At 35.3% G+C, this 13863-nt stretch overlaps 1 protein-coding gene and 1 long non-coding RNA gene across 3 annotated transcripts in view; both read left to right on the top strand.

Moving 5' to 3' along the window:
• The first annotated feature begins 3200 nt into the window (after positions 1-3200).
• Positions 3201-4156, top strand: LOC107755390 (uncharacterized). The gene is made up of 3 exons (XR_001641691.1): positions 3201-3318; positions 3620-3672; positions 3814-4156. It is a non-coding gene; the product is annotated as an uncharacterized LOC107755390 (long non-coding RNA).
• Positions 4157-4789: 633 nt separating this feature from the next.
• LOC107755391 (transcriptional adapter 2-alpha-like) overlaps positions 4790-13863 on the top strand; it is a 21129-nt gene continuing 12055 nt past the window's right edge. For both annotated transcript variants that reach the window (XM_016572172.1, XM_016572171.1), the window contains exons 1-9: positions 4790-5032; positions 6492-6598; positions 6702-6761; positions 7086-7177; positions 9181-9344; positions 9910-9998; positions 10093-10165; positions 10954-11017; positions 12387-12430. In XM_016572172.1, coding sequence (XP_016427658.1) covers positions 5008-5032; positions 6492-6598; positions 6702-6761; positions 7086-7177; positions 9181-9344; positions 9910-9998; positions 10093-10165; positions 10954-11017; positions 12387-12430 — 718 coding nt within the window. In that variant the 5' untranslated portion in view covers positions 4790-5007. The remainder of the gene's footprint in view (positions 5033-6491; positions 6599-6701; positions 6762-7085; positions 7178-9180; positions 9345-9909; positions 9999-10092; positions 10166-10953; positions 11018-12386; positions 12431-13863) is intronic.

Genomic DNA, 13863 nt, shown 5'->3' with positions numbered 1-13863 from the left:
TTTTTTTTTTCAGCAGGGAGGATAGTTTGTGGTTTGGTCTTAGTGACTTAGGAGTCCTCTTCACTACTCCTAACGTTTCACAGATTTAGGAGATAGTTTTAGTGCTAAAACGCTTTGTGAAATACTCATAGAGCAAAAATTTAGAAGTCCTAAATTTAGTATTGACACAGCCATTATTTTTAAGATTTTCTCCTAAGAGTTATGAGCTACTTTTAGCCTTAAGATGTTTTGTGAATACAGGCCCTGAATATTCAAATGATTTCTGGAGGATCATGTGACTGGAGTAATGATGCTAAAAATTCAGCTTTGAAATCACAGGAAAAAGTTACATTTTAAATGTTTTTAAAACATTTTAAAAAACGTATTTTTTCATCTTAAAAATATATTACAACCTATGCTCTCAATGTCAAATGCAGAAACTTTAATTCATATATTCAGGACCTCAAGGTTAGATTATTGGGTCCCACTTTATATTAAGTGGCCTTAACTACTATGTACTTACATTTAAATTAATAATTTGGTACAATGCACTTATTGTGTACATACATGTTTTTACATTGTACTTATATTTTAAAAATACCTGCATGTAATTACATCTGTAATTAATTTCTGTAATTACATTTATAATTACACTGTTGACCCATCCCTTACACCTTAACCCACCCTTAAACCTACCCATACCACCAAACCTGTCCCTAACCTTACCCATATCCCACCTCAATAGCAACAAAAGTGTTTTGCAATACAATGTGAACACAATAAGTACATTGTACTTATTTTTTGATGTAAGTACATAGTAGTTAAGGCCACTTAATATAAAGTGGGACCGATTATTGTAATGCTTTATTGGGTGGTTGCTCTGCACACTTAATAAACAAACTCCAGTTGGTCCAAATGCAGCAGCTAGAGTTCTTACTAGAACCAGGAAGTATGACCATATTAGCCCGGTTCTGTCAGCTCTGCTAAATTCAAAATGTATTCAAATTAATCAAATTTGGTGTATTCAAAATGTGCATCGAATAGTTTGCAGAAAAGATTTTCCCCCTCAAAACAGAAGTGCTAATTTGGCTGATATATGGAAATGTTGTGTACAAGATGTCTTTGAGAAACCTGAACCCGATTGACTAGGTCAGATTGGTGTAGAGTTGGGTGGCATTTGAAATCAAAGTGAAACTAACTAAAAGAACAAAACTCACTCCAAGCTACACTAATTAAAGCTTTTAAAACATTATTTGATGATTATAGATCTGTATTTTCAGAAATTATATAAGAATATCTGTAAAAGAGAAGAAATGTTTGTTGTAAATGTGCAAAGATCTGCACCAATTACATTACAGATCACAACAAGTCAGCTGAAATGCCTTACTGCAAATCATAAAACAAACCACAAACTGGTTTTGCGATTTAAATGAAAACAGGAACTGTACTTTAAGAGTCCCAGCCCTTTAACTTTCCATCATTCTCAGAGGAAACCATCTGTTGTTTGAAGAAATGACAGTAATCCGTGACTAAAAGAGTACTGGGAATATTTCAAGCAGCCCTGTTTATTTTACGCTGGTTGGATATAAAGAGTTAAAGATTATGGCTGGCTGATATTTCTTCCTGTACGTCGGAAAGGATGTATCAACAAATTCCACACCATAATCTGGGGAGACCAACATAGAACGAACATCTATCCTGAATGGACGTAAACTTTATTACAAGTTTACAAGAGAAAAACTAATTCTGTTATATACAGGTATAATCTAAACTCTTAAACACGAATAGAAGACTGTCCAGATCCAGCTACAGTATGAGAACTTCTGGATATACGGCTTGACACAGAAGGTAAGAGAAAACTCAACGGCAAATACTTGGTATTAATTTTGTTTCATTAGATATATGATCAGATGACATGTATTTGCTTTGTGTTACAAAACAATTTATATAATGTCATACAATGTCAGGGAAAGGTTACATTTTGGATATGTCTATACGTCATGTTGCACGTGACCTATCGTTGCGTTGGCAGTGTAGCAAATATGGCTACACAAACAGCCAAAAACAAGGTAAAATTTTAATACAGCCATGTAGTCCTACAGTCCTAAAAGAATAACAGGAATGTTTTCTTAAAGGCATTTAAGGAAATTAACATAAATGTCTTTTAACATTAGATGATTTCAATGTGTCATGTCGAGTACATTGGTTGTGCAGTACACAACATTTTCTGTTCACCGCGCAGCTTAGTTGATAATTTTTAGTCCCTGTGTAATGATGAAAGTGATGACAACTATTGTGTTATCTGCTTGTTTTTTCTACCGCTGATTCTGAGGCCTAATGGAGCCTAATGTTTTAGTTAAGACGATAGGGGTTAGTCATATTTCTTTAAATACCAAATAGCGGTTTCAGTCAGTCGTGAGAGTTGTACAGTATCAGTCATCTCTTTGTCATTACAGCTTCACAAAATCACTATGACTGGCAATCCACAAAATTATTGTTAATAATCATCAAATCCTTACAAAGACCATTCCATTTAAATAAAATGTCCTATTTTATTTTAACTATTCATTTATTTATTTATTTTTTGCTATGATGTCTTGGATGTTGTAATTATCATTGCATGCACAAAAATGTTTGTCTGTAATAATTGGGCCTCAAATATTAAGAGGTTTTGGCTATACTGTACATCATAATTCATAGAGCATTTCATTTTTAAATGTCTGCCTTCGATCTTTTTAAATGTGTCTTTGTGTTATTTATACATTATTATTTGTTGCCATTATGTTGTTAAGGTGTGTTACATTTACTATTGTTCTGCAAATTTTTGCAGACAAAATCCTGTCATTTCAATACAAACCCGTGCAAATTTCACAATGGATTCAAGTTGGTCATGTGAATTCACTGTGCCGCCCAACAGAAACCTGCTTGGTTTTTTAAAGTCTCTTCTGTGTGAGCTGCGCATCGTATATCATACTACAGTATTGACAACAGTTAATGGAACTTTTTTCCCCCGCACAATTTTGCTGACATTTTATTAATGTGACTGTGACTTCTAAAGTCCAAAAGAACGCATGTAACGTTAATTTAATGACATATTTCTGCATTTTCATTAGCTATTACTTGTCAGAAGTAAAAAATCTTTTAAATGTTATTACATAAGTAATTAAATAGGCTGTAAATTTAAAGGCTTTGTGTGTTTGTGTTTTATTAAAGGTTTTCCGAACAGTGTCAGGATAATCCGTATGGATTTAATGGTGTGGTGGTGTTTGGAGATGAAACCTATGGCATGACCCCAGGATGTATCCCAGATATGACTGGCTACAATCAACACCTAACTAGGTAGGTCTATAAAATTAAATGAAAGAAATTAATCTGATGCACTCTACTAACCACCATAGTACCATCATGCATTGCAAACAGTTCTCATGTTTAAAGGAATAGTTCACCTAAAAATAAACATTTTCTGAAAATTTACTCACCCTCAGGCCACACAAGATGTTGATGGGTTTTTGAGAAATTTGACAGATGAAATGAATAATATTATGGATTGAGTACTTGAGTGTTACCTGTAAGCAACAGTTGAAGTGCTAATTTTTAGGTTAATTATTTGCTTTCTGACCTTTTTTTCTATTTGCAACAGAAGCGGAAATGGCTGTAGTTCTGGAGTCATCAATGCAGACAGCTGGAATGATGGTAAGATTTTCATTTATATATCTGTTCGTTTTCTAATGACATCATCTAATGAGCTCTTAGAAGTGTCATTTCTAATGTATGTCTGTTCACTATTTATTTGCAATAAACACTATGAAAACCACATTATCTTTTCCAATTCAGCTCAAGCATCTCGTCAAATGCTACCAGTGGTTCTATGAGAAGAGAGAAGATCATACCACAACTTTAACAATAACAACACAGAATATCAGTCACACTATTTCCACCGGAAATGCTAGACCATCCGGGAACCTTTGGGATACTCATTTTAACATAATACAATTTGGGACACGCACACTAATCCTTATTTAGAATATGATTTAAGACATATAGTATGTACATTGAGATAACAGGATGCAGCAAGAGTTATCATTACTGTCATCTTTATATTTGTTCTTGGTGTGACCGGGCCTTTAGTAAGAATGGGCATTTAGTACTGTATAGTGTTTAAATCGGTACAGTATCCTCAATGCAAACTATTATTGGATTAATTTCACATTTGTGTTGTTAATTGAATTTGAGGATTATTCATTATTAATAAATATTAACACCATGGATGATTGTCCTTTAAGTCAATGTTGTATTTCTTCAGAGACAGAATAATAAAAGTTCAAATATTTGACTAAAGCCAATTGATTTAAAGCTACATGATAGATATAAGTAAGTAAGCTTCTATTTAAAAACAGATTGACAGATTGGATCAGCCTGCTGCTGGACATATACGTCATCATTAGCAAGAAATCCATCAAAAAAAAAAAAAAGGTACTTACGATGATGATCTGGTGGGACAGTGATGAAACCGAAAGATCTGGCCAGTCTCCAAAGGTTGTACTAGCGCATAATATGTTGTACACCATGCCAGATAAGCTTGATTATTATACACTTTAGGGGGCTGTGTACAGCACTGGAAGGTTTTTTGTTATTTTTGGATAAAAATTAATCGCACTGTCGAAGTGGTCTTGACTCATCTGAAACTGAAACGAACTACATGTGTTGGTCTGTCCAGGACAGCTAATTTACCATTTAGGTGCCGCTAGGGGCGCTATGTAAAATGTCACTTCCCCTCCTCATGGGATGTTCATTGAACTGCACGAATCAACACAGACCCACTGAAGTGTTTACATTTTCAGTTGTGTGCTAAATTCAACATAAAATCTTAGTTTTTATTTACTCCTTTTAACGATGAGGCTTAATCCGCGTAACCGTTGAGTTTCCTTCATCAAAAAGTTGTAACGTTAATAATATCAACTGCATTCAAAACGATCGCAGAGAATAGGAAAGTTTTACATTTTTCCTGATCACATCCTCATCTACAGCATGGATCGCCTGGCGTCTTTTGGAAGTAAGTAGCCTACATCGTTCAGCAAATCACTGATCGGCTGTTCTTTCGAGGGCAGGTAACTACCTAAATGAGAAAAAGAAACGGCTCTGGCATTAGTTACAGAATTTTACCATAGTAACTGGGCACTAACAAAAATTACTCTTGTTCTACCGTAGGTCCTGTTAATTTTTTTTCTGACGATTAACGTTACCATACATTTTTACCGTAATTTACAGAAGACACTCACTAAAATGTCATTCAGTGTAACATTCATGTTACAAAAATCTTGTCAGTCATATTTAGAAGAAGAAGCATTACTAATTCACTGTCATTTTAAATCTTTACCAATCTTTGCCACTCTCCTTCAAACCACTGGGTTTTACCCATTTGTCAACAAGACAATCATTTTAATGATTTCAAAATATTATACAATTTAGAATGACCACTTTTTCTTTTTTGTTTTTAATAAGCACATGTATGAATAAGTGTGTTGTTTAATTTTTACGTAAATATATCTGTTACACTAAATGACGAAGAAACATTATTCTACCCATATTTTGACATTTTGTTTTTCACAGAAGTTATTAGAAAAAAAGTTTATTTTATTTTTACAACTTTTAACTGTCAGAATAATATGCTTATATTTCTCATTAGTTATGTTTTTCATTAATGTTATTGTTCAATAATAACTTTACAGTTATAATGTAACTCTCTAAATTTATGCCGTATCGTCTGTGTTAGGCAGATGACATGACCATTGTGATACATTTTAATCAGCCAAATTCAAATTCAATAAAATGGTTCTGTCATAACTGTGATATGAAGCTGGAAACTGTTAGCATGTTTTTGGGACAAGACATATGTCTGTTGAAATGATAACTCTTGTAAATAAACCTCATGTCTCTCATTTTAAATCTTTACCAATCTTTGCCACTCTCCTTCAAACCACTGGGTTTTACCCATTTGTCAACAAGACAATCATTTTAATGATTTCAAAATATTATACAATTTAGAATGACCACTTTTTCTTTTTTGTTTTTAATAAGCACATGTATGAATAAGTGTGTTGTTTAATTTTTACGTAAATATATCTGTTACACTAAATGACGAAGAAACATTATTCTACCCATATTTTGACATTTTGTTTTTCACAGAAGTTATTAGAAACATTAAAGTAGGCATTTTACTTGCATTTAGTATGCTTTTTATGTATGTGAAATCACTGTTGTTAATTTATTTTGATGCAAACACCAAAATAGGTTGTCTCGTCGACCCATATATCAAATTACCAAAGTATCTGATACCATCATTGTACTATGGTGCCACGCCAGTATTTGCAGAACTTGGAATATTGCAGTATTAAAATAAAATAAAAAAATTTTTATTCAATGTGATAGTAGTGATACATAAAAGTTTTAATGTTTATTTTATATATATATATATATATATACTCTTGTAAATAAACCTCATGTCTCTTCAGATGATCCTTTCGATAAGCCTCCCTGTCGAGGATGTTCCTCATATCTAGTGGAGCCTTACATTAAATGTGCTGAATGTGGACCGTCACCTTTCCTCCTGTGTCTGCAGGTGAGTCGCTGGATTGAGGGTCTCATTACTCTCTGACTGCACAAAACATATACTGTCACTGTTAATTTAATGTGTACTATATGATTTAATTTCTCTGTCGCAGTGCTTTACTAGAGGATACGAGTATAAAAATCACCAGAGTGACCACAAGTATGAAATCATGGTAAAGAGAGCAGTTTGTATTTAAAAATTATTACACTGAATATAAAAAGTTTATAAGCAAAGTGTTTTTTTATATGCAGACTGAATATTTAGATTTAAGATTTAAATTAATAGTTGTTTTTAAACATTACTTAATCCAGAAATGTGCAAAATTGAGACATGTTTTTGTTATTATTTACGTAACTTTAAAAAAAAAAATGTTTATTTGGATAAAATCATGTATTTTTTTTTGTGCCCCATAACTTGTATCCTGTCCAATATTGTGCCCATAAATGACACTTATGACACTTATAAATGACATTTATTTTGATCTACTTTCTTCTAGACATCAGATTTTCCCGTGTTAGAGCCTGGTTGGACTGCGCAGGAGGAGATGGCTCTGTTAGAGGCCGTCATGGACTGTGGTTTTGGCAACTGGTCAGTGTATTTCTTTACATCATATCTGCAACTCTACTTCTGCTGGTCTCAAAAGCATTGTATATCAGAGCAGAATGTCTTAAGTTCATAATCTCATGGCATTAAATGTTGAATGCATTGTTAAAGGGATAGTTCACCCAAAAATGAAAATTCTGTCATTAATTACTCACCATCATGTCGTTCTAAACCCGTAAGACCTTCATTCATCTTCGGAACACAAATTAAGATATTTTTTATGCATTCTGAGAGCTCTCTAACCCCCCATAGACAGCAATGTAATTAACACGATCAACGTCAAGCACATAGTCCAAGTCTTCTTCTCCGTTTTTAGTGTATCTCTGTGACAGAATTACAGCGCCACATGCTGGTCTGGCATGTATACTATATCGTTTTGTGTCGGTTTCGTGTGGATGCAGATTTTTCTTGAGACGAGGGGAAAAAAAAGATCGGATAGGGAAAGCTCTGGCTTCGTGTGGACGTAGCCTCAAAATAAATATCTTTCTCAATATTTTTATATTTTCCAATACAAATAAACATCCTTAAATCAAGATTCGTTTGAAATGCAAATGAAAATATGACGTCTTGTTTTGTTTAAAATTTAACAAAATTCAGTTTATGCTTAAAATATGAACTAACATCTGTCAATGGGGTATTAAAACTTGTTTTCCTTTTAAATTATGTTGATTTTTCTGAGTCCATTGGCAGATATTTGTTCTTGATTTAATCATAAACTCACTTAATTTTGATCAATTTCGCAGAAAGCATCTTATTTTTGTCATTTTGCTTGTCAGTTAAAGGGGTCATATGATGCAATTTCAATTTTTCCTTTCTCTTTGGAGTGTTACAAGCTCTTGGTGCGTAAAGAAGATCTGTAAAGTTGCAAAGACTAAAGTCTCAAATCCAAAGAGATATTCTTTATAAAAGTTAAGAGTCAACCACGCCTACCTAAAACGGCTCGTTCTAACACGCCCCCACATGTCTACGTCATGATGTGGGAAGATTTGCATAACGCCGCCCAAATGTTCACGCAAAGAAAGAAGGCGTAACTTTTATTCTCGCTGTAGTATTGTTGCTGCCGCCATGTCGTGAAGACGCTGTGTTTCGTTGTGAAAGCGAAACTACTTTGTTTGGCCTTCCAAAAGAGGACGATATCGCTTTGTCATGCCTGGAGCTGATCCGTGCTGGTCGCTGAGGAAATACTACAAATTCGTGCTGTGGATCGCCGGATCGGCTTTCACCGTGAACGAAGCAGAGTCCAGCCCGCATTTATTTTGCTTATTGTTAATACTGGTGTTGCTGCTGATGCTTTAAATAAAATGTTTTTTTATTGTTGTAGTATGAAGATTAATTTTAACATGAAAGACTGCTAATTTTCAACACTTTTTTAAGATGACTGAAAGGAGGAAAAACCAAAGTGAAGTATGGACTTACTTCACTCAGTCATTTATTTACTTTATAACAGTAAATAAATATCGGTTCTGCATATCGGTTATCGGGCACATAAACATGCAAATAATTGGTATCGGTTATAAAATATCAATATCAGTCGATCACTAGTTAATACATGCCCAAACCAAGGTATTTTCATGGTAGTTGTAGCATGATATTTTTTAAATACCGTGGAATATAATGTAAAATCCATCGTTTATGAATTTAGTAATCATATTTGTATAAAATGTGTGACTAGTGTTGTTATTGTAAACAAGAAATATGAAAAATTGTTTTTGTTAATTTAAATAAAGCTGTAATAAAAAAAAAAACATGAAAATGTAAAAAACCTTAAGTTCAAGCTGAAGTACAAAAATTACTAAGAAGGAAATCAATTAAAGCTGGCTATAAATTTATTTAACAAAAAACAAAAACTGCTAAACATGACAAAAGCACAGTAAAATTAAAATGAACACTAAAATTATGAAAGTAAAAGCTAGTTCAAAAATATGAATAAATGCTATATACATAATAGTAAACAACACTGCTAATGGCATATCTGGGTGTTTCTTCAGGCAGGACGTTGCTTACCAGATGCGCACCAAGACCAAAGAGGAGTGTGAAGGGCACTACATGAAGAACTTCATCAACAATCCTCTGTTCTCCTCCACTCTGCTCAGTCTCAGACAGATGGAAGATCATCTGTCCCGGACAGCAGACACAGCCATTCCCTTTAAGCGTAAGTGAGCTCCAGAAACAAGCTACTGTTCTGTTCATTCAACTCTAAATATATAAAAATCTAAATATATATACAAGGTTTGAACAAATTTTAAGTGTAATCATTCTAATAAAATGGCATTAAAATTGATACAGACAACTTATTATGCTGTTTTTTAATGTAATAATTACTCTCTTCAATGTCATCCATCTTTAATACACTTAATGGACACTATGTGCAGTTCCCTCTGGCTGTGAGCTGTTGTTATCAGTCAGTTATCAGTCAGACTATCTTTTCTGCAGGAAATCTGTTTTTGTTCTAATCTGCTGTTCTTTCAGTGTGGCCGTTTGTGTTTGTCATCATGAGCTCAACAGCCCCTGCAGGCGCTGATTTATTACACTTTGGCCAGACAGATAAACAGCATGAACACTAGATGTGATTGTCTGATTTATTTTGTTTTTAAGGCAAATAAACCCACAGAGACCATTCTACAATATTGAAACTGTGACGATTGGTGTTTGTTTATGGTATATAAATATCTTTTTAGGCAGTAGTAGTCAAGGATTGTGTCTTGTGTCTCTTTCAGCCACTGATGATCCTCCAAGGCCTTCATTCGATTCTCAGCTGTCCAGAGATATGGCTGGATACATGCCGGCTCGAGCAGACTTCATGGAGGTGAGTGATCTAATGTGCTGTCTGTTGAAAACAAATTCATTTGTACATTATTCAAATCAACCCCCTCTCTTTTTTTGTCTCTATGTAAAATTAGGAGTTTGATAATTATGCTGAATGGGATTTGAAAGATATCGACTTTGTTGACGATGACTCTGATATTCTTCACGGTAAGTATATATTTTAAAATACTTTTAAAAACAGCATTTTCTTACCTTTATTTAAAAAATAAAAAAATAAAATAAATGTTACATTGATGTTTAATTCTGTTTAAAACATAACATTTTTTAACATAGTCTTTGCATCATATACATATTATTTTTTTTTACATTACAATATCATCTATATATGAAGTTTTTAAAATGTTTTTGAAAGTAGTTGCTTGTCACTAAAGCTGTGTGTATATATATATATATATAGATTAGGATTTTGGGAGGGGGACTCACCTTCTCTCCCGCTATCCGAGGCCAGAAGCACGGGCCGCTGACGAGGCCCTGTCGTGGGCCTCCTTCGGCGGCCCCTCCTGGGCTGGCAGGCTGCATAGCCGTGGCCACTTATGTAGCCGCCGCCTGATGAGGTGCAGCTGTGACCGATCAGCCTGTGATGATGATGGCCAGGTGCTCTTTGCTTGTTTCCAGGGCGACGCTGATGAAGCTTCGGGACGCTCGTCACAATATATACTGTATGTGTGTGTCTTTATATATACATAATAAATATACACAGTACACACATATATTATATAAACTAAAACTTTTATTTTGGATGTGATTAATCCTAACCCTACTTTCAAAAACATTTCAAAACAACTTCATATATAGATGACAGATTGTAATAAATAATTCAGTAAATTGAGGGAATTTGCACGTATTAATGAATTTTTCTTTGTAAATTTGAATGAAATCACAGTACAGTGAATGCTGACTTGTTGTTAACCTCTGTTTACCATACATTTTTTCAGCACTGAAGGTTGCAGTAGTTGACATATATCACTCCAGGCTTGAAGAGAGACAGCGGAGAAAGAAGTAAGTAGGAAAACACGTTGTACTGCCATAGAACAACCACTCGAGGGCCTCATTTGACTATTAAATTAAACCTAAAAGTGTAGCATTAATTTTATTTCCTTTTAAAAATGTTTCTTGATAAGCAAAATACATACTATAGTGTTAAAATAACTACTAATTGAAGAATCAAATCAAATTATCACATGCACATGCAACCCACTGAAATGTATTACTGAGTTCATCATCTGGTGTGTAAAAATGTAACCTAATCCATAGCAACTGATCAGCCAGCCTGATTTTCCCCAGCACAAACACAAACAGCTCTAGTGGTAACAGTAACAGTGTGTAAATCAGCATTAATGAGGCCTGGCTGCCCTGTAAAGGACTAGTGGTATGTGTGTGAGCTTGACCTCAGCTCTGTGCTGAAGTGGAGCCGCAGCTGTCGTCTGAGATCTCCTGCAGAGCGGCAAACAGACCAGTGACCCTCCGGTTCCACACAACATCTGAGACCTGCACACCAGACGCCAGTCTCCCCAAACACACACCACACATGAGATGCTTTTAATAAAACATAGCCCTCAGCTCATAATGCCAAGCGTGGTCAAATGTAGCAGCAAGCCAAGGCTGTGCATTACAGTCATTTTACCACAGTTAAGTCACATTTATTGTCTTCCTAAAGCAATTCTGTAGATGCTGTAATGAATAGACTGTACATGATGGACAATTTAAACAATAACATAAAATGAATTTACCATTGTTTTCAGGCATAAGGCATGATGTGAAGTCATTGTAATGCACAGCCTCAAGCGATAAGAAGTTGCATTCAGTAGTAAAAATCACAATAAACAATTTATCTGCTTATAGTAATATACAGAGGTGCCGAAATCTACAACATGAAATATTCTTTAGACATCATCTTTTCTCTTTTCCTCTTTCCTTCCTTCCTTCCTTCCAAAAAAAAAATATATATATATACATATATATATATATAGGTCAATACGATTTTTTTTCAAAGAATTATTTCGAACACAAATACAGTACTAAAACGGTAATATTGTGAAATATCATTACAATTTAAAATAACTGGTTTCTGTTTTAATATTTTATGTATTTTGCTGCTTAATATTTTTGTGGGAACTGGTGCATTTTGGGGATTTGAAAGAATGACTACATTACATTACACTATATATATATATATATATATATATATAAAAATATATATATATATATAAAAACCCTAACCTAATATCATGTACACTTGGATATATTTAGAGCCAGATCTGTTTTATAATAGTCTATTTAAGTCTTATTAGTCATGCTTAAGATCACTTTGAGTTTGATTTGCTTCTCACAGAATACAGTGTGAAATGTGACCATTGTTGTCTTTCAGGATCATTCGAGACCACGGCCTCATCAACCTACGGAAGTTTCAGAGTAAGACATCTTTTTTTAAAACCTGATGTTTTGCATCATATTAGCCAAGTGCTCTTGCCATCTCTTGTACTCCGTTGTGTATGTGAGGTTGTAAAGTATGTTCCTCATGCAGGTATTTGCAGGTTGCTTTCAATGCACAGACCAGAAGTTACTGCCACAAGATAACCCTTCCTCACCTCCAATAACAGGAGCCATCTGTGCCAAATGTTTACAATGAGTGCTGGAATACAGCGATCCCAGAGCTGTTTTCGCCAGCTGTGATTGCTCCCCTATGAATAGTTTGGCATGAAATGAACATTTCAGCTGTAATGACAAAGGAGATTGCATCTTTACGAGCTTTTATTGATCCGCGCCCTCTGGGCACCGTGTCGCTTCTCTCAATAAATAGAAACCCATCCCTGTCTATTTCCCCTTGGACATTTCGGTTGGCCAGCCGGTTTCGATAGGAATACACTTATCCAATTATTTCCTCTTTGCGTGGAAGCAGAGAAATCCAATCAGGTTTGCATGTTTTCCTGAGACGTATTGAGTGTTTGTGATGCGAGGAGGGCTTTAAGTCGTTTTTATTTATCTATCGTCTCCCAGCCGCCCTCCTCGTCTCCCTGCACTCTCAAGACAAAAGCAAGGCAATAGTTACCGTGGAGCTGCAGACTTGTTGTCATGGAGACTGCGAGAAAGTGTGTGTGTGTGTGTGTGTGTGTGTTTGTGTGTGTGTGTGTGTTGCGAGTGATAATGGAAGCAGTGGCCAAGACCTGATGGCTCGCAGCGATGTTGGTTTATCCCCAATTCAAGAGAGCAAGACAGCTTGACCTGGCTGTGTATACACCAACCGGTCTCGTAGCCCATCAGCCACTGCTGCACAGAGGGCACTGATATTGTAGTTTGATACATCTTGACTGATGTGTGTATATATGATTTTTATAAAGTGACAGGGAGAGGTGTGTGTTTCTGGGTAACATCTCGGCAAGCTAGCGGAGGCAGAATATCACACCTCACGCTCACCCACATAGCAGCTTTCTCTTTCTATCTCTCTTGCTCGGTAGCAGCAGGGCTGATTGCTGATAGTGCTGCTCGCTCAACCCTTCCAAGCGAGCTGAGCTTCAGTGGTGGGTGAAGAACTATCAGGGAGACTTTCACAGGGCCACTCGGCACAGCTGGACTCTTGATACATTGCTATTGGCATTTGCTTTTCAAACAAAGCCAAACAAATGCAGCTTTTCTGATGTAGCAGGTTAGCTGTGTTCCAAACCCTTGTACGCTCCCTACCTAGACATAATGTTAGGGCCTCAAACATATCCCTAAAGTGTAACGCGATCGATTTTCAACCCGCTTTGTATTGTTTCAGTGGCAGTGGTATATGTACAGTGGGTACGGAAAGTATTCAGACCCCCTTAAATTTTTCACTCTGTTATATTGCAGCCATTTGCTAAAAT

The sequence above is a fragment of the Sinocyclocheilus rhinocerous genome, unplaced genomic scaffold (assembly GCF_001515625.1).
Source record: "Sinocyclocheilus rhinocerous isolate Xijiao unplaced genomic scaffold, SAMN03320098_v1.1 scaffold862, whole genome shotgun sequence".
In the NCBI taxonomy this organism is placed as follows: Eukaryota; Metazoa; Chordata; class Actinopteri; order Cypriniformes; family Cyprinidae; genus Sinocyclocheilus; species Sinocyclocheilus rhinocerous.
This window is presented reverse-complemented; position numbering and strand designations above follow the sequence as displayed.